At 39.6% G+C, this 19,969-nt stretch overlaps 1 protein-coding gene across 1 annotated transcript; it reads left to right on the top strand.

Moving 5' to 3' along the window:
- The first annotated feature begins 2,574 nt into the window (after positions 1 to 2,574).
- LOC135129949 (probable G-protein coupled receptor Mth-like 1) lies at positions 2,575 to 19,112 on the top strand. The gene is made up of 2 exons (XM_064057218.1): positions 2,575 to 3,250; positions 19,022 to 19,112. The coding sequence occupies exons 1-2, from the start codon at positions 2,575 to 2,577 to the stop codon at positions 19,060 to 19,062; spliced, it is 717 nt and encodes a 238-aa protein (XP_063913288.1). The 3' UTR covers positions 19,063 to 19,112.
- The last annotated feature ends 857 nt before the right edge of the window (positions 19,113 to 19,969 follow it).

Raw genomic sequence — 19,969 nt, 5'->3', positions numbered from 1 at the left:
GATTTAGGGCGACGCGTTTTCCATTCCTGTACGTCAAGAACAACTGCAGGTCAGGTTACTTCACTTTCGTGAGGCTGTAGAACCGCATATTTTCGATAATTAACACAATGTTGTAACCGGTGTTTCGGTGCGGTGTGGGGGTAGTCGGTCGGAGACCGTGTATTCCAGGACTTCGAAGAAACTGCTAGTGACTTAAGAAAACTTTATTGATCACACAGCCCATACAACGATAATTATCACGCACACAACCTACATCTGAGCTCGAAACTAGGGGTGCGGAGGCGGAAAGAATATGCTCCGATTGAGGTCAGGAGGCAGTAGGGTGGATCGGTAAATCCTTCGGTTTATGCCTGGAGGCGAGAGGTCGGATCGGGAAGTCCTCCGGTTAATATCTGGAAGCGCACGGTCGAAAGGTGCTCCGGTTAAGGTCTTACGAAGAAAGGGTAGAGGGGAAAGACACAGAGAGCCGGTTGATTGCGAGGCTCCTGATTCTCTCGAAAATCGATTTGAATCCATAGCCGGTCGCATGGTACTATTAATATAAGGTATCCTATTATAAACGCTCTTCACTTTTAAATAAGTTCTTTATATAAACGCTCTTTACTTTTAAATAAGTTCTTGGGTGACTCTCTTGTTCAACGTATGAGAACGTTCTGCCTTCGCTCGCCCCAGAACTCCTCGTCAGCATTTTCATGTGCGACTCCGTTCAGACGCACACGAGTCTATATAATTCAAGGGGGCTTACACTATTACGCATTTCGTTGTGACGTCGACTTCTCAAATAAATGTTCGAGTTTTTAAAGCTTGATTTTAGGGGCACATTTTGTTGTTCGGGACTTTTTATCGTTGGTAAAATTGGTTCAAAATTGGTTTTAATAAACTATACTTGTAGCAAATTTTCTCCATTAAAATTTTTTTGAAATCTATATATGCTGACAATCCCGTCGGGTAAAGTGAAAACAAATGATTTTATCAACTTAAAATGTTCCGCATAAATGAGGGTTGTTTGCAACCACGTTCCCCACCATGTGATCACAGGTTTGCTGAATGAGGTATCATAGGACAGTGTGCCTTTTACAAGGAGATCCTAATCGGAGATTCTAATGAAACTATTTTACATGCACTGATAAGATCGTTAATAGTAGGAAACGCGTCGCGAACGTATTGCGTGGGAAAAACACGTTAAATGTAATAGATTTGGGAAAGCCTGCTTTAGAAGTGTACCTACTTTTAACATCGTTGCAGCAGCGTCTGATACAAAAAGCAAAATTTTAGTTGCATCATCGACTGCAATATTTGCAATGGCATCCGTTATATATAATAGTGGCTATCATGAAACAAATAACTATGATATGACCAGCAGCAAGACAAAAATATTACCTTTATGCGAGAGGACATTGACACTAAAATGAAGAGTGGACCACGTGTTTTGAAGTCTTTTAAGTTTAAGGTGACACTAATTAGTATCTTTATTTCCCACAAACTTTTTTCATTTTCTTGACACTACGTCTTTTTAAATTGTTTTGTAATGAGGCCTTGTTCAATACACGAATTCTTATGTGTTCTAGTACACACTAAACAGGTTAAAACCTCAACTGAATTTATCGAGGTTTTGATAATATTTGGTGTCTTTTGAATTTCAGATCCGTGAAAAGATAGAAACATGGTTTCAACGATTTGAGGTGCACACAAAACTTCTCTAGATGGTCGCATTAATCGATTGTTAGAAAGTCCAGAAAAGCTTGATTAAGAACATAAAATCATAACAGTACATAATATCGTCGTTATTCATCTTTCGCCACCCAGCGCCATCCATACATAATATGAATCCAGTGCTTTCCCTTCTGACCTTCTCAGTGATGACGTACCAGCATCGCCCGCATCCTTGTGAATTCCTAACAATACCTTCAGACAAAAAGTCTATCCAGTCCATATTTGAAGTTTATGGTACAGGTTTTTCAGTCAAAGTTGAAAAACCTTTATGCGAAGCGCATTTTTGGAATCTCAACTTCGTCTCGGTTCGCCCGTTCTGTATTCATAATCGCAAAAGTGAGACTTCTGAACACTTGAACGCAAAAAAATATTATTATTGTGCCAGTTAACACAAAAGCATAAGGTCATGCGCAGTCACGTCATTATCAGTTCATCAGAGAAAAGAAAAAACGTGTTTCATATCTATACAAATTCTAAATATACAACAAGTTTGATAATTTTATTTAATTTTGACCATGAAAGCTATTAATAACACGCTACGATAAAAGATAGCAGCACACCAATAACGCGAGTTAAGCGCGACTCTTTAATTAAATCCCTTTTCCCAACTTCAATCAAATTCAATCCCAATCGCGGCATAATCTCACGATCATCTCCTCCTTCCCCACCCTCCTCATCGCAATCCCTCGCCTTTATCGCATTGGCCGGACTACAAAGGTAAGACAGTGGCTCGTAGTGGGGAGCGACCGGTCCACTGCAACTGTTAACTACTTGAAATCGGAAGGAAAACAAAATCGCTCTTCAGTCTTGTTTTCGGCGTCTCGCAGTCAGTAGTTTCGGTAATCCTCAACCTTCAATGACATGCCGCCACTCTTCCTCCTCCTTCTCGTGGCCGCCGCCGACGCCGCCAGAAACGTGACCGTCTCCAAGTGCTGCCCTTTCTCACACACCCTCACCAACGAAAATAAGTGTGTCCCTGTGACCGCCCCCGAGTGGAACCTGCGGGTGTACAGCCCCAACTCCCGCAAGTACCTTCCCTTGAACCAGGTCCCCCCGAACTGGCACCTCCAGGAGGCCATCAAACCCCCGTGCTCGATTCCGGGACTGCTCACCACGTCCACGTTGGGGAGTTACGTGCCCTTCCAGAACGGCTCCCTCTTCGTGGTGCACAACAACAAGCTGGTGCATCCTCCGGACTACTGCATCGATTACAACGCCGTGCTGTATTGTCTCCAGGAGGAGCAGGAGGCGGAGAACATCACGTTCGTCCAGGTGAAGAAGTGCTGTGGAGAGAATGCGATTTTTTCCGATACGAATAAGACCTGCATTCATATGAAAAATGGGGGTTATAAAGTGGATGTGGGGAGCGAAAAAAGGTTGGTTGAGGGATTCCCGAACTGCCACCAGCAGGAGCTGGTGTTTGTGGGGAAGCTGAAGGAGGCGGACATGCTGCGTAATGGCAGGTTGGTCCTGCAGGAGTCGAAGGTGGTGGTGCCGCCTGGGAATTATTGTTTGGAGCACGTGCTGGAGGATGCGGGTGAGTGCTTGTTGAAACCTGTTGCGAAGATGATGTGGGGTTTTTGTAGATTTAGACGTTTTGACTTCATGCGTGAAAGCAATCATAAGAATATTGTTTTTTTATACCACCATAGGTGGAGGGGACTGTAAAGCGTAGACATTTTTTCTGCTATAAAAGGGACGATTTGTGCAATAATAATTTTCTAAGATGACATTGACAAAGAAATTGGATGGGATAATAAGCACAATAAATTATACTTTTTTTTAGACGCAAAGAAAGAGTTCTAAAAACATTTTACATATTTGTTGATAGAGATGCATAAATCAGTTTCAGTTAATCTTCTTTAATTCAGGACTAGTAGTAGGAAAATATTTATTTAACACACAACATACACAGCAGTCGTGGACGGGCGCAAGCATATGGTCCACGCACAAAGGGTGGATGGTGGTTGTAGGGTGGAACGCCGCGGTTAATGCCGAGCGGCGCTAGGTCGGGTCCATCATCCCCCGGTTGATGCCTGGGGGATGGTCGCTTGGGACGGGAGTCCAGCGGTTAATGCCTGGAGGGTGGTAAGTTATATCCCACGGTTGATGCCTGGCGAATGGTCGGTCGGGACGGTAATCCTCCGGTTAATACCGTCGAGATGTCCTTCGGTTGATGCCGAGACACACTGTACCTTTTCTGCCGAAAACGGAGAGCATTTATAGCCTCTCTTAGCTCGCCACGTCGTACGATGTCAGTCGAGGCCGGCTGGGAGAAGAGGAGCGACCGAACTAATGCTCCGGCTGGAGGGGATCACTCGCTTTGCGACGCCCAGACTGGAGCGTATCGTTACAACCTGTTGAGTTCGTTCCATCATCCGCCTCGCAATTTTTATTTTTTCCTAAAGATGGTGAGTGGAACATTTTAGGCGATGCATAAACTCATTAGCAGTAGGGTTTTCTTTGGTTCCACCCATTGCTTGAATATAAGAAAAAAATTCTAAAATGTCCTGGTTTAAACGTCTTGTAATAATATACTCAAAGTCATAATTTTTACGGAGGTAGCAATAGACCCCCTTTAATGATTTATTCCTTACAATTATTCTTTTTTGAAATGGGAGTAATGTACGTCTATTATTAGCTCTTGTAGGAGAGAAAAATTTCGAAGAAAACATTTTTTTTTATGTGTGTGTGTGCGTGTGTGTGTGAGGGCGTTACATTATTTCTTTACCATTTATAACTTTACTAAAATGTCAGGCTTGAACATAATTAAATCATAAACTCACTTTTAAGTCGTCAATGTTGATGTCTGATTAATTACGGGCATAGCCCGGTCAGGAGGGCTGGTGTCGAGGTGAATCGGTCATAACAACAATTATGCAACCTGTAAAATGTGATTGGGGATGTGAGCCATCGATCCCTAAAGTCGATGTAGCGAATTTGCTAATTGGATATTACTTTTTAATAGCGAGTCCGTGTCATTTTGACTTATCATCAATCAACAAGTTTGGTACTACTTTATCAAGAATATGACTGATTCAATTAACTATTATTTCATCAATCAATGAGCTCTATCCAAGAGGTTGGAATCACACATGGTCCATACTGCCCGGAACAGAGTGTGCAATGAGCACTAAGGAAAAACCGCACGAAGTGCTCACTCTGATACCGTCGTAGGGTATAGTACGGAGTTTACAAGGGGCGAAGTGGAAAGCCGCGCGACGCACCCAGCTCCTGGTACTGTCCCAGGTCTAGTACCAAAGGGTGCAGTGACATCAAGGGAATAACCGCACGAGGTGTCCACTTTGATACTAGTCCTCTGACCACAGACATCAGGATTGATGTCCGCACCGTACCCGCAGCAACAGGTATTTCTTCGCTCGCAACAACAGGCATAAACCCACAACAACAGGCATAAAGGTATCACAGGAAGCCGGACAGCCTAATCAAATTAGCTCGACATGTCAAGGCTCATTTCATCACTTACTATTTCAATATCTCTCAGGATTATGTTAACATTATTTGACAACTGACTCGGTACCACTTATCCATAATCTTGTCAAATGTAACAATAACAACAAGGAACGGACTCACCAAATCACAGTAGATAATCCAATTAGCTTTTACAGCAATTAACAATGCAGATTACACCTTAGTGAAATCTCACTCACATCACCCCTAAGACCGATAACTCAGTGATACACTCACCTCAACACTTTTTTTTCATAATAAAAATCACAAATGTCTTCACCCGTTCGCGTCCGGCTTAAAACTCAAAAAACTATTCCCTCGGACATTTTTGGTAAACATTCCGATAAGACACAGGGCCACCCATCTGGGCCAAATCACTCATCCGGGTTCACTAATGGACCCGTCAAGTGGTTACCACCTTAAATAGCGGATTCGATATGCAAGTGTAACGTCGTACCCTTGCAGTCAGATTATTATTAGTGTGAACGAATATCTACAAACCCTTATGACGGATATCCCAATTTTTTCAATTTTTTGCGAACAGTTCGAGCTTTCCTTTGGGTCTTTCGCTTACGATTAAAGCCAGTGGCATACCATCGAAGAGATACTCGGCCCACAGCAGCGACAATACATTGTGCGATTGATATCCTGTGAGGATCACAGGAAATCCATTCAAAAAGATTTTCTGTATTTGAACTAGAGAAAATTGAAGTTGCAATTCTATGCTGAACATCCCGTGCATCATTCATTAACTGGGGAACGATTGCTTCCATTACGTTCGTTATAATGCCCACGTTTTTGACTAATTTCTCTGATGGATAAATTAGCCTGTGTTTATCGGTACTAAATTCTTTATTTGAAATATAAATATTGAAGTTGTCTTGTGCTGAAGGCTCAGTAATTAACACGCTCTTGCAAGTATCGCAACTTGACTTTTGCAAGAGCTTCTTAGCAATGTAGCCGCTAACATAAGCTGTGGAAAAAATGCCAGGACTTCCAGACAAAACAGCTAATTCTATTTCATCTGCAAGTGTTGGTACATCTATCACACTACTAATGTTAACGATTACACTGCATCTTTCAGCCACTCTCGGTTGGTCAAGTTGCTGATTCAATCCCTCAAATAAATGACGGAAGTCGCTCAAAAGTTTCGCGTTGTCTGCCTCGCAGTTGCCTCTCTTCAGGTGACCCTTAGAGAGGCCACAGACAACTTGCGTCTTTAGAGCGCTTATGAATTGTGCTACTGTAGGAGTATCATTGGCTCCGCACGAAGAGCGAATGGCCCCAAACAAATTCTCGAGCGGATCCTGATTAAACGACCGAGGGCGCACACTTGAGAACTCCCCACTTTGAAGAAGCTCGGTACAAATCATCATGAATGACTTTACTGTCAGTTGCCACCCTGTTTGACTGGGTGGCGAACAAACAGTATTGTTGTCACGAAGGAATTGCCACTTGGGAATGATTTCCAGCATCTCCTCCCAGAAAGACCAGTGCTTTGATTCCCAAGTGACAACACAGTGTACCTCCTTACCATTTTCTGCCCCCTGTGCAAACCCATTTAGGCTGTCAAACAACTTATTGCCATCTTTCAACAGCTGCGCTGTGCCGCTGTCTGTAAAAAAAGATAAAAAATATTATATCGCATCTTTCATTCAAAATATTTGGTTTTTAGAAAAATTACATAATATTGTGAAATATGTATATTAACATAAAATATAACTAACTATATACTAGGGTGATTAAAAAAAAAATAATAATTTTTTTTTTCGTGCAAAGAGGTTCAAAAGTTTCTTTTCAACGTAAAAAAATACCAGTTAAAATTTGAGCTCTTAATATTAATATTAAGACGGTCCGCATCGCGTTTTTCTATTTCCCATAAGAATAACATGGGAAATTTTTTTTTTGCACCTTCTGATTTTTATTGCTAGCCCGTCGTGTGTCGTGAAAAAAATTCAATCACATATTTTTATAGAGAATTGAACGCTCTACAAAAAGTGTCTCCTATGATTTTGCGAGAAACCTGATAGTTGAAGAGTTATTTTAGGCTAAAGTTAAATTTATCGCAAATTTTGACGTTTTTGATGCATTACAATAAATTTGATGGTCTTATTGGAATAAATCACCACAAAAATTTATACACATTTTAAATTTAGTTTTTTAAACAGTAATTGTTTATAATTTTATGCTATAATAAGGCCAGTAAAACTCTTTCCGAACATTTTCAGCATCAGTGGGTTAAAAAATCATAGTTTATTTAACCTAAAGACAAATATTTTTCTTCAGTAATTTAAAATACTTACGAAGGAATAAATCAAATGACGATTGGTATTGTATGAATAAAAAATTTATTTACTTTACTTTTAAATCAGGCTTTTAAATCGTTTGAAAATTACTTAGCAATCCAATGTAATTTAAATTTTTGTTATTATTGAAGATTTTTTTTTAAACAATCTGGATAACGTTGCCGATGTTCTCGAACTACTTGTAATAAATACTGTAGTTGGTCTTCATCCTTAGTGAGATAATTGTTATATTCTCCAATTAACGCAATTCCTCTTTCAGCTACGTCATTCGTTACTTTTAACGTTTTAAAAAATTCAGTACATTCGATATAACTATCGTCATCAGACCAAGTCGAAATATCCTTTGCTAAAAAATCGCTAGGTAAATCGAATTTTTTAAACAGTTCTAATGATTTTTTTGACACAAAATCACTTAAATCTTTTTGTAAAATTAATTCAAGCTCATTTTCGAGCACTTGATAACGCTGAATTGTCGTTGTAAAAGCTGGGCGAGAATGAATCGCCTCAATCATCTTTTTTTTTATACCTACGGAAACGTTGGTATCAAATAAAGAAATAACAGCTAATTCTTCATTTAAGTACCACAAGTGGTCACTCATTTTGTCACAAGCTTTTCGTGAAACAGCCGCATCAACGCTATCATAGGAAATAAATTTTTTTATAAATTCAAAATCATTATTTGGTGCCAAAATTGCAGATGTCGCTGTATACCACGCTTTGATGTAGAATATAATTACAAAAAGACAAACTTGTCGTAAACTATTTGCTTCGCGGGGCGAAAGGTAGAATTGATCTCGAAACATGAATATTTTCAAGCTGTAGATAGCTTTGGACATCCATCGTGCATGATGCATGGCCCCAGGACGCTTAAAAATGAAAGTTTCTGCTGACCAGCTATCAAGAAAAGCTAGTGATAATAGTAACAATTCTTGATAATCGTCTCGGGGTTGAGATATCTAGAGAAAAAACGTTAACAAATTATCTAATAATGAATAGTTATGACCATCGTAGAAAAGTATAGTAAACAATTTTTACCTTTAAGCAATTGTTAATAAATTCGACGGTTTCAGCGCGTTCATTCATTAAAATATTTGCGACAATTTCGTCCTCCATTCCACTTTTATACTTTGACTGATCAAGTTTGTCCCACGAATTTTTGAAACGGCCAAATATCGGTACATTAGGACCCGACGTCGTATTCCAATATACTTCAAAAACTCCCCGCAAAATAATTTCCATTACGTGATGGCGGCATGGGAGCCATACTAACTTCCGGTTTAATTCTTTTTCAATCAAAACACATGTTCCTTTGTGAATACCTACAAGTAAAAAAAAATTGTAAATCAACAAATAAGATTAAATATAAAAAATTTAAATTAATTTATTCATTGTGTTAACTTTACCGGTATTGACAGGTGGCGTGTCAAAACACATCGCTTTCACGTATGAAGCTACATTCCATTGATTTAAAGTTGAAATCACAGCTGAAGCCTGTTGATGTGCTGTCCCACTGTCAGCTTTTGGAACTCCAAGAAGTTGATCAATTCCATTAACGGATAGAAGAATCGCAATACGATCTACAGATTTTTTTTCAGAAATGTCGCTCAGAACTTTACCGTCCCAATGCACAACATAACGGTCTTCTGTGCGGAATTCTTTTTTTAAATCTTCGGCGATGTTTGTTCGAAACTTAATACGGCCACGATGAAGTGTACTATAACTAAGATTGGGGGTGGAAATATCGCTCTTATAAGCAGCAGCTAATATGAAAAGAGCGTTTCTATTACTAATTTTTCCTCGATCAAGTGCCCCAGCCAGTTCAGGTGTCATTATGTCAATTTTCTTCGGTTGGCTCATCGGAAGTTCAAAGTCAGATACTAGGGTAGACGTTTGATTAGACGTGGTCGCTGATAAGTCGGATTGAACTATCCCAGATTTTTGAGCGGTTAATAACATATTAGTTTCAACTTCACTTACATCTAAAAATAAAAATATTGATTCATATCTAACTAGTAATCATTTCGAATTGAAACAGTTTTTAAAAATGTCATAAACCTACCAGCACAATTACCAATTATAACATCATCAACAATCATATGATTATCCACCTCTTCCGGTTTTGAAATAGTATCAATTAGTCCAAATCGACTTTTTGATCTTTGTCCGGCCAGAAATAATTTTTGATCATCATTGATAAATCTTTCAACGTTGAATTGAGCAACGTCAAATAAAAGTTTTAATTTGTGATTAAAATTTGACTCTTTTTGCTTTTGTGTCTTTGACCGTCTGCGCTTGGAACTTTTTTGTAAATTTTTCACTTGATCTAAGAGGCCAGAAAGTTTATTCATTGCATGATCTTTTCCACACGTTGGAATTCCTACTTGTGACCACTTTTCTCGAACTTTATCAATAGTGACCGAAAGACATTCTCTTCGTTGTAATTTTAAATTTGTTTTATGATAAAGAAATACTGACATAACCTCTTGTACGGAAGGAAGCTTACGTCCAACAAAATCTTCAATTAGATTGTCACCAACAACGCGACTTAAATAATCCATAATTAATAAATAACTCTTATCGAAAAAAAAATAAGATTACAACGCAAAAATATTAAATAATTATCAGTATTCGATTAATCTAACATTTCAATAAAAGAATACACTGACAAATACAAACATCAATTTTTATACATGTCAACAAACTAAACTTTCTTTATCTACAACTCTACTTATAGTAAGAATAAGTAGCTATAATACCGACAAAATCTAAAAGAATTTCTTCTTTATCGGCCAATCAATAATAAGACAATTTCTCACCTGTAATTTTGAAAATTTAAATAAGTAATGATTACTTTTAAAATATTTACAGACTATTGGATAAATAGAAAAGCAATTAACGGCGGCACTTTACTTAAAGTGTTTTTTTTTTTTCATAAAATAAATGTAGAAATTTATAACAATAAATTTTTTGAAATTGGTTGATTTGTTTGGATAAATGCAAAAAATGATCAACAATTATAGTTTGAAAACCAAAATTTAGGTTAAACAAAAACGAAATAAACTATGATTTTTTAACCCACTGATACTAAAAATGTTCGGAAAGAGTTTCACTGACCTTATTATAGCATAAAATTATAAACAATTACTATTTATAAAACTAAAGTTAAAATGGGCATACATTTTTGTGGTGATTTATTCCAATAAGACCATCAAATTTATTGTAATGCATCAAAAACGTCAAAATTTGCGATAAATTTAACTTTAGCCTAAAATAACTCTTCAACTATCAGGTTTCTCGCAAAATCATAGGAGAGACACTTTTTGTAGAGCGTTCAATTCTCTATAAAAATATCTGATTGAATTTTTTTCACGACACACGACGGGCTAGCAATAAAAATCAGAAGGTGCAAAAAAAAAATTTTCCCATGTTATTCTTATGGGAAATAGAAAAACGCGATGCGGACGGTCTTAATATTAATATTAAGAGCTCAAATTTTAACTGGTATTTTTTTACGTTGAAAAGAAACTTTTGAACCTCTTTGCACGAAAAAAAAAATATTTTTTTTTTTTTGAATCACCCTACTATATACTTACTCGTTGAAATTAAGCTGTGAATATAGGCAGCAAAAGAATGGCTAAAAATCTGAGCCGCCAACTTCACCTTCATGGTTTGTTGCACAGAGCGGTGAAAATGGGCATCTGTCAGCTTCTTCAAAGTGCGGTAGTCCACAGGGCTCCTATCATCAATGGCCTTAGCCTCCAACAAGTGATCCCACCGTGCCGTGAAGGCTACACTTTCCTCACCAATTAAAACTGGGACTTGGATGGGGTGTTTGAGGAAATTGTTGTGGAGGCACTTAATAAGGTGGGGAGTATCGAACATGTAAAAGATGCGTTTCCCTTTATGCACGAAAAAAGGTTGGGATTCCGTTGCACTCATACTTTTAAACGTCTTGCCGTTATTAGTACCCATGTCTGAAATGCAGCTTACCACATTCAAACCATGGTTACTGCAAGTGTCAAGAACGTCTAACAGTATGAGTTGCAACTTATCCGAAGAAACAGGACCATGTGAAAAATAGAAAGCCAGAGGTTGTTTCCATTTACCTCCAACACCTTGAACCATTAACACCAGGGCATGATTTGCAATTTTTGCGGAGCTGCCATGGTGTCCTAAGTACTCCAGTCCCACAAAACAGTCGCCACTTTGATCGTACTCTAAATGTTCGAGAATACTCATTTCGTCGAACATTAGAGTACAGACCGAATCTTTTGGGGGACGGCCTGCGAGAACTGATTGCAGGTGTTGGAATAAATTAAGATTAATCCCCGGCTTTAATGGAAAAGGCGAAAGAAGGGCAGTTAGGGTACTGCGACTAGGTAAAGCAAGAAAGCGGCGCATAAGAGCAAAACAACTAGGGCTACGTTTGAACAAAAGAAGAGCCAAGAGTTTGTCCTCCAAAGACCATCGACGAGCACGAGTTGGTTGTTTAGACCACCGAACTTGGGCAACAAAAAAATTAGCAACAACGGAAGATAAACCTTCAAACAGATAATTGACTAATGGATTTTTATCCAAATCTTTAATTTGATATACTTGTCGCAATTCTTTTCCACGTTGTTTGCATAATTTTTTAACTGCCTGAAGCTGCTTTTCTCTTTGTTTAAGTATAGATCTCAATTTCTTTTCTGTGGAGTACACCTTTTCCACGAGAAATTGAGATCACATTTCTTAAACAAAGATCTACTAATCGATGGTGCTTTGGACTCGTTAGTAGAAAAAATAGTCGCATTTTGACGAAAATTAATAGAAGAATAAGAAGAAGTAGGCGTTTCATGCAAAGAAGAGAGCACAGAAGTATCATACATCAGAGAAGCACTTCCTTTTGATGTCGATGGAACAGGATGAGTGGAGGGAACTTTAATTGGTGTTGAAAAATGTATGTCTTCATTTGTCATCAATTAATGATTATTGCATACAAAGACACTACATATAAGTTTGTACCATTAACGGTTCGACCGGAAGAACTGGGGGTGTCACAGTTGGTGGCTGCAGCACATTCTCTTCAATGATCTAAAAAACATGAATATTTAATACAAAAAACAAAACGAAGCAAATTTCATACAATAGTTATTTCCTTTTCTTTAATAATTATTACCTCAGTCTCGGAAGTTTGGATGTATTGCGAAGATGCTGCATTTCGATTTAAAGTTGCTGACCAATTATTAGCGCAAGAATTTGCGGAAAAGTGTTCACTGCAAATTCTCCAGTGTGCTTTCACTTTTTTTTCTATATCTCAATTTTTAGTGCTTCTTCCCATTCACGTAATCTAAAAAATAAAATGATTTTGCATTAAATTTTTCTTCTTTTTTTTTCTTACTTAAAAATTAAATATACTTCAATGTTTGTAAACTCACCTAGCAAGCGATCGAGGAAAACAATGCAGTGCCTTCGCATTTTCTGTGTTGTTGCCACAAATAATACAATATCTACAACAATAATACATTATTTGTTTTATTTAAATTTGCATTAAAAAGCTAAAATTTTTCGTCATGGCGTTTCTTCAAATAATTTTCGGTAGGTATTTACTTCTTGTTGGTATTCGACACGTATTCGCACTCACACACTTACATTTTTCAAATTCAAAGTCGCGCAAATTTATTGCCGTTATTGCTCATGTGTCACAGCGCGTCACACCTGTGCGTGCGTCACACATATACGTCAGAACACCGTTAGAAGTAGGGGCATCTGTAATGGCGGATGGCGTCCGGCAGTTGTTTTCTTTCAATTTTCAAATGTGTTACAAGTTGACAGAAATTTTGCGACTGCAGAGCCATCTGCCTTGAGATTTAGTTGTAGCATAAGGATAGGTTTATGTACGCCCAATATGATAACACGAGAGAGATATAGAAACGAAGACAGACTTATGGGTCTGTAGTGCATTGAAGTGGTATAGATAAACCGGCTCAAATTTTCCCACTCAACTTGGCAGGCCCTGGGTTGGAATCACACACTGTCCATACTGCCCGGTACAGAGATTGCAACGCACCCAGCTCCTGCTACTGTCCCAGGTCTAGTACCAAAGGGTGCAGTGACACTAAGGGAATAACTGCACGAGGTGTCCACTTTGCTACTAGTCCTCTGACTACAGATATCAGGATTGATGCCCGCACCGTACCCGCAACAACAGGCACATACCCGCAACAACAAGTATTTCTTCGCCCGCAACAACAGGCATAAAGGTATCACAGGAAGGCGGACAGCCTAATCAAATTAGCTCGACATGTCAAGGCTCATTTCATCACTTTTACTATTTCAATATCTCTCAGGATTATGTTAACATTATTTGACAACTTCCTCGGTACCACTTATCCATAATCTTTTCAAATGCAACAATAACAACAAGGAACGGACTCACCAAATCACAGTAGATAATTCAATTAGTTTTTACAACAATTAACAATGCAGATTACACCTTTGTGAAATCTCACTCACATCACCCCCAAGACCGATAACTAGTGATACACTCACCTCAACACTTTTCTTTTATAATAAAAATCACAAATCTTCACCCGTTCGCGTCCGGCTTAAAACTGAAAACTATTCCCTCGGACCTTTTTGGTAAACATTCCGATAAGACACAGGGCCACCCATCTGGGTCAAATCACTCATCAAGATTCACTAATAGACCCGTCAAGTGGTTATCGCCCTAAATAGCGGATTCGATATGCAAGTGTAACGTCGCACCCTTGCAGTCAGATTATTAGTGTGAACGGACATAATGTCTCTTTTTTTGCGTCTAGGATACTTTTATCAGCGGTCGTAATTGCGATAAAATTCTTTAAATACAAAATATCATCGTCAATTCTCAAAATTAGCAATAACGTAAATATATATAAAATTGCATCTTGAACTGCTAAATTCACTCCGTACGCACTTTTTCTTCTTTTTGCCAACTTCTGAGAACTATTATGTACGTCAAAATATTGGTTAACCAACTCGATATCATTAGATACATCTTTATAGTAAGCATTTTAATAATTTTTTTTCCCACAAAATTTTATAACAGAAGCTGTCGTGTGAGACATCAATTTAGTAGCTGTTTTGACCTTTTGGCGTTGGGAACCCTTAACATCTAAAAGATGTCTATTTAATTAATGAGCAGTTGTCAGTCCAGTATTGACAGATTTTTCCAAAACCTTTTCAATACAATCTTTTGACAGAACTTTGTCATGTAAGGCGAAACGATCATCTAAAAAGTGGTTCGTCAACAGTTTTAACAAATGTGGCACATCCGTAAAAACAAAATTTAATTTACTTTCATCAGGGATACGTGAAAGTATTTCTGGATGTGTCAATTCCTAGGTCCTATTATAGCCGCTGGTTTGTGGAGCCCATTTCACTGACCACAGTGGCAACAATGTAATTACTATTGTGTAAAGATGCAATTGCATCTTCAAGTATGTTTTTTGTTATCACTTGATCGACGTCGTAATATATTGGTTGTTTCCAATTGGAGCATAATCCCCGAGCAGTCATCACCTGAACCGTGGTGATGTCACATAAGATGCGCGTATTCATACCTAATGTGTTTGTCCCATGGTGGCTATTTCTTTGGGGTACGCTAGGTCGAAATTGTGTGGATATTAAGTACGGTTGATATGGAGTTTGTGGATGCTAAATTCCAGCAATCACCATGATAACACACCTGCTCTTAACATCTATTGTCTTATCAGCACTAACCCTTATAGATATAGATATCTGGGAAAGTTATTTTGTATTTTATTAATCGTTTTGTTGTAATAGGTTGCAACGTATTGTAAGGGTTAGATTTGTAGTACGTGTCGTTGACCCGTAGGCAGGCAACCCATAATACGCGATGTAAGGGTTAGACCTGTTATGTCGTTGACCTGTAGGTAGGCAACCGATAATTGAGGGAGAATCTGGGTAAGCCAACAGGGTGGGGGTGACGCTACGGGTGAGCAAGGGGATTTTAGGGGAGTTCGCGGGTAGGAATCACCGAGGGTAGTACGTAGAGTGCGTAGAGATAGGAGAGTTAATTAAGTGTATTAGTGATTAGGGTGTATGTGTGAAGTAAAAGAATAAAGTGTAGTTAGCGTAATCTGTGTGTGTGATTTAATAAAGCGTGTGTTTTTACATATCAGAAGTGGGATATTTCTTGTTTGCGTGCGCGTTGAACAGGAAAAGTGAAGTCATGCTCAACAATGTTTTGAACGAGAAGTTCGAGCAATTTGTGGCCGGACAGCGGTGGGAAGGCAACCAGAGCGGTGAGGGAAGAGGTCTTACACCCACGAGCATTGTGAGTGAAGACCAAGAATTGGGCGAGAGGGGCCCAAAGGGAAGAATCCCAGAGGACGCCGCGGCTTCTAAAATGGCCACCGAGAGGACGCCAACATGCATCAACGCCATGAGTACCGCTGTACCGACAACAACTTCGGCGCATGCGTCCCAACCCGTTACCTCCAACATCACCAACTTGTTCCAGCAAAGTGTCCCAGGCTCGTACGGCGCAGGTGTGACTGAGCCGGAGCCAATAGGGAGCCAGCTTGGGAATGGACGCGACAGGAATGGCAGCTTTGGCGTTTTAGGTTATGGGGGCCTTGTTGACACTCCTTGGGAAAATCCGCCGCGAACGAGTAGGTACATAAACGATCAGCCAGTCCCGCAAAACCCTTCAGATATCCAGTCGACAGGATTAATGCAGTATATCCTTGAGCAGAACCGGAAGTTGATGGATCTAGTCGAGCGCAGCACAGCTGCTGGAGAGCAGGGCAGCACCAGAGGAAATAGTGGTGGGCTGCCGAACTACCAGGTCATGCCGGATTTTTCTAAGTCAGTGGAAAAATTCGACGGGGAAGACTTGAGTCGTAGTGGTCCTTGGCTGAAGAAAATAAGTGCAACGGCGAGGCTGCACCATTGGCCGTCGGAATTCACGTTCGAAACTGCGCGAACACAGCTGGTTGGCCCCGCTCGTCTATGGTACGAGTCGAAACGAGAAAGGATACGGAGTTGGGAGGAGTTTGAACTGGCCTTCAGGAGTACATTTGTAAGGGAGCATAGCCAAACCCAGTTGTGGAAAGCGATGTCAAGTCGGGTACAGAGTGCACAAGAGAGCACAAATCTTTATTTTCACGACAAGGTCAGGTTGTGTTCAGCCCTGAAATTGTCATTTACGGAGACAAAGGAGCAGCTAGCGGTGGACCTGCTTTCAAAAGAATTGGCGACAATGTTGATGTCAAAGACCCACACAGATGAGGATGACCTCTTTAGAGACTTCATTGTGTATGAGAGATTAGTGGCGGAAAGACGGGCCAGACATAAAGTAGACAGATTCGTACCACTAAAACCTTCTACCCCATCAACGATGTTGTCCCCCATCAAAACGGAGAAGAGATGGTTGCCGGGACGTGATAACGCGGGCCGGCCTCTCTGCTTTAGATGCCGGGAGTATGGCCACATTGCGGCAGCATGTCAGAGTAAGAGGCACCCTGAAACCTGTGAGAGTAGACCTGAGCAAACAAGAGCCACCGAGCCGAAAAAGCGGGTTCACAGGGTTGAAAAAAGCCTGACAAGTCGAGATACAGTGGCCCGAACCTTTCTAATCAACGATAGAGACTTTGTGACGGGATTGGTGGATACCGGGAGTGCGGTGTGTACAGTTAAACGAAGTGTGACCGAGAAGTGTGGATTAAAACCTGTGAAGTTCCGACAAAATCTATACGCGTTTGGCAGTGTTACGACGCCAGCTCTGACGGTTGAGGGTAGAGTAAAAGTGCGTCTAGCTGTGGATGAAGTTACGGTCAATGACATCGAGTTACTAGTGGTGCCGAACGATTCACAGGACTGTGATTTATTAGTGGGGCGACCGTTTACTGAGAGAAAAGAAATCGCGTACATGAGAAAGGGTGATTGGATCGCGTTTGGATACTCCTGTGAAGCACCCTTCAAGAACATCGACGTAGAAGCCTTGGTGCGAGAACCAGGACTGGAAACTTACGAATTGGCCAAGGGAGTGACAGTGGCGCCTCACGAGTCGAAGATGGTACCAGTGAAAAAGAGAGCAAACAACTACCTGTTGAGAGTTTACAACCTGACCTCCGAGGAATTCGAAAAACAGTCAGGTGAGGCCATAAACGAGGACGAAGTAGTGGGTGATGTTAATGCGTTCGTCCCGTGCACTCGAATTACTGCCTCCATGGTAAAAATGGGCGAAGGAATGGCGGAAACTATGCAACGAAAATTACTGGAGCGACAGAATGAGATTGGGCAGAATTTAGAAGAGGGCAACCAGCAGGTCGATCAACAATTTGATGAGACGGTTGAGATACATCAGGAAACAATAGGGGAGGTCGATCAGTTGATGAAAAACGTCAGTCAGCAAATGGGAAAGAACAATTTGAGAAGAATGCGAGTCGAGGATTGTGTGTTGAGTAAAATGGAAACGACATCGAGAACAGTGGTGTCGGAATTACCGGGCTTGTTTCGACGAGTTAAGTTCAATATGCTCTGCAAAGAAAGAAGCGTGAGGATAGTTTACACTTCAACCACGAGGAAACAGACGGGGAAGAAGACGAAGAAGAAGAGAATGAAAGTGCGGGAGTGCTGGGAAAAGCAGAGTATACGAGTGAGAAAAGTGACGAAAGTGAAACAATACAAGAGAGTGGGCCAGTTGAATAAAGCAAGGCAAAGCCGTTGTGGAGCCCAATTGTTGTTCTACTTGACTTTTGAGTGTAGTAAATTTAGCGTAACAAATTTGTAGATTGGGGTTGTGGAACTCAATATTTGTAGATAATTGCGTGTAGTTAGACTAAATTTAAATTAGTTGATTTTTTTTTAGAGTGCGAAGGAGTTTGTGGTTGTGGAGTTAGATATATTTTTTTTTGTTTTTGTGGATGGATTGTAGGCAGATATGAGTGTTTGTGCTTAATATTTTCTTTAATGTTTTTTTTTGTTATTTGTTTTGTTTCTCCTTGATAATTGTATCGAGGACGATTCAAGGTCAGGATGGTCGAATGTAAGGGTTAGATTTGTAGTACGTGTCGTTGACCCGTAGGCAGGCAACCCATAATACGCGATGTAAGGGTTAGACCTGTTATGTCGTTGACCTGTAGGCAGGCAACCCATAATACGCAATGTAAGGGTTAGACCTGTTATGTCGTTGACCTGTAGGTAGGCAACCGATAATTGAGGGAGAATCTGGGTAAGCCAACAGGGTGGGGGTGACGCTACTGGTGAGCAAGGGGATTTTAGGGGAGTTCGCGGGTAGGAACCACCGAGGGTAGTACGTAGAGTGCGTAGAGATAGGAGAGTTAATTAAGTGTATTAGTGATTAGGGTGTATGTGTGAAGTAAAAGAATAAAATATAGTTAGCGTAATCTGTGTGTGTGATTTAATAAAGCGTGTGTTTTTACGTATTGTTTCCTTATGGTAGACTGGTCTACCTGGTAAGTCTCATCCCGTTTATTTTTTTGTAATCTGTTTAAAGGCAGGATGGTTCAATTTTGTTACAGGTATGTTGTCTGAAATAAATGCCACGCAGATATCGTCATAGAAATCGGCTTTGGGTTGTCCTACAACGTTGGCAGTATGTTTTTGAGTTCGTATGTGCCTTCACAGACATGCTTTCTTTCGAAACTGTAGATAACTGAACCAAAATTAAAAACAGTATTTTTTTAACAAACTTTATTATTAAATTACTCCTTGCAATTCACTTATAACTAATGCTAAAAATGTGAAACTATAAATGAACTTATGCAGGTAGAAATCAAAATAAAATTTATAATTCTAAAACGAGACAGAAACAAATAAATAAATAAAACGTAAAACCTAGAAATTAAAAGACAATAATTTTAACACGAAAAACAAAGAGCTAAATGAAGTTCTGGCAAATAAAATTTAAAAGTTAGAAATCGAAATAAAATTAATAATACTAAAACGAAAAAGAAATAAATAAATGAAATTCTTTCAAATAAAATGAAAAAATGATATACTACTCTTTATGTCGACAATTAAAAAAATCTATTAAACTACGACTTTCACATGAGTCAATACATATAAGCATGCAAATTTAATGACGATTCTACAACAGATCAACATGCGTGTCCGTAAATGAACGTTGGGGATTCGCCCAGGGAGGATCTTTGATGCGCTCGGTGCTCGCGTTAGCTGGAAGTGGCGAGGCTCAAGTGCCCCCATTTCGAAATGGCGGCACACGATCGAGCGAGTGACATTTTATTCCGCGCCTGGGTCACCACTCATCAGTTCATCACATAGGGTGTAACAGATACCGTACAATAACAAAACATAAATCTTCCATTCTTGTTCAATATAAATAATCACAGAAATTAAAAAAATGTATGTCTATGATTGCCGATTTTGAGCACCTGAAGGGTACGGGCCTATCCACGACCGCAGCTTAACCCACTCTTCGGAATTTTGTTTTACATTTAAAGCTGATT

This window comes from Zophobas morio, unplaced genomic scaffold (assembly GCF_036711695.1).
Source record: "Zophobas morio isolate AGI-343-1 ecotype UQ-CSIRO unplaced genomic scaffold, CSIRO_AGI_Zmor_V1 ptg000017l, whole genome shotgun sequence".
In the NCBI taxonomy this organism is placed as follows: domain Eukaryota; kingdom Metazoa; phylum Arthropoda; class Insecta; order Coleoptera; family Tenebrionidae; genus Zophobas; species Zophobas morio.
Note: the sequence above shows the minus strand (reverse complement) of the source record. Positions and strands in the feature narration are given on the sequence as shown.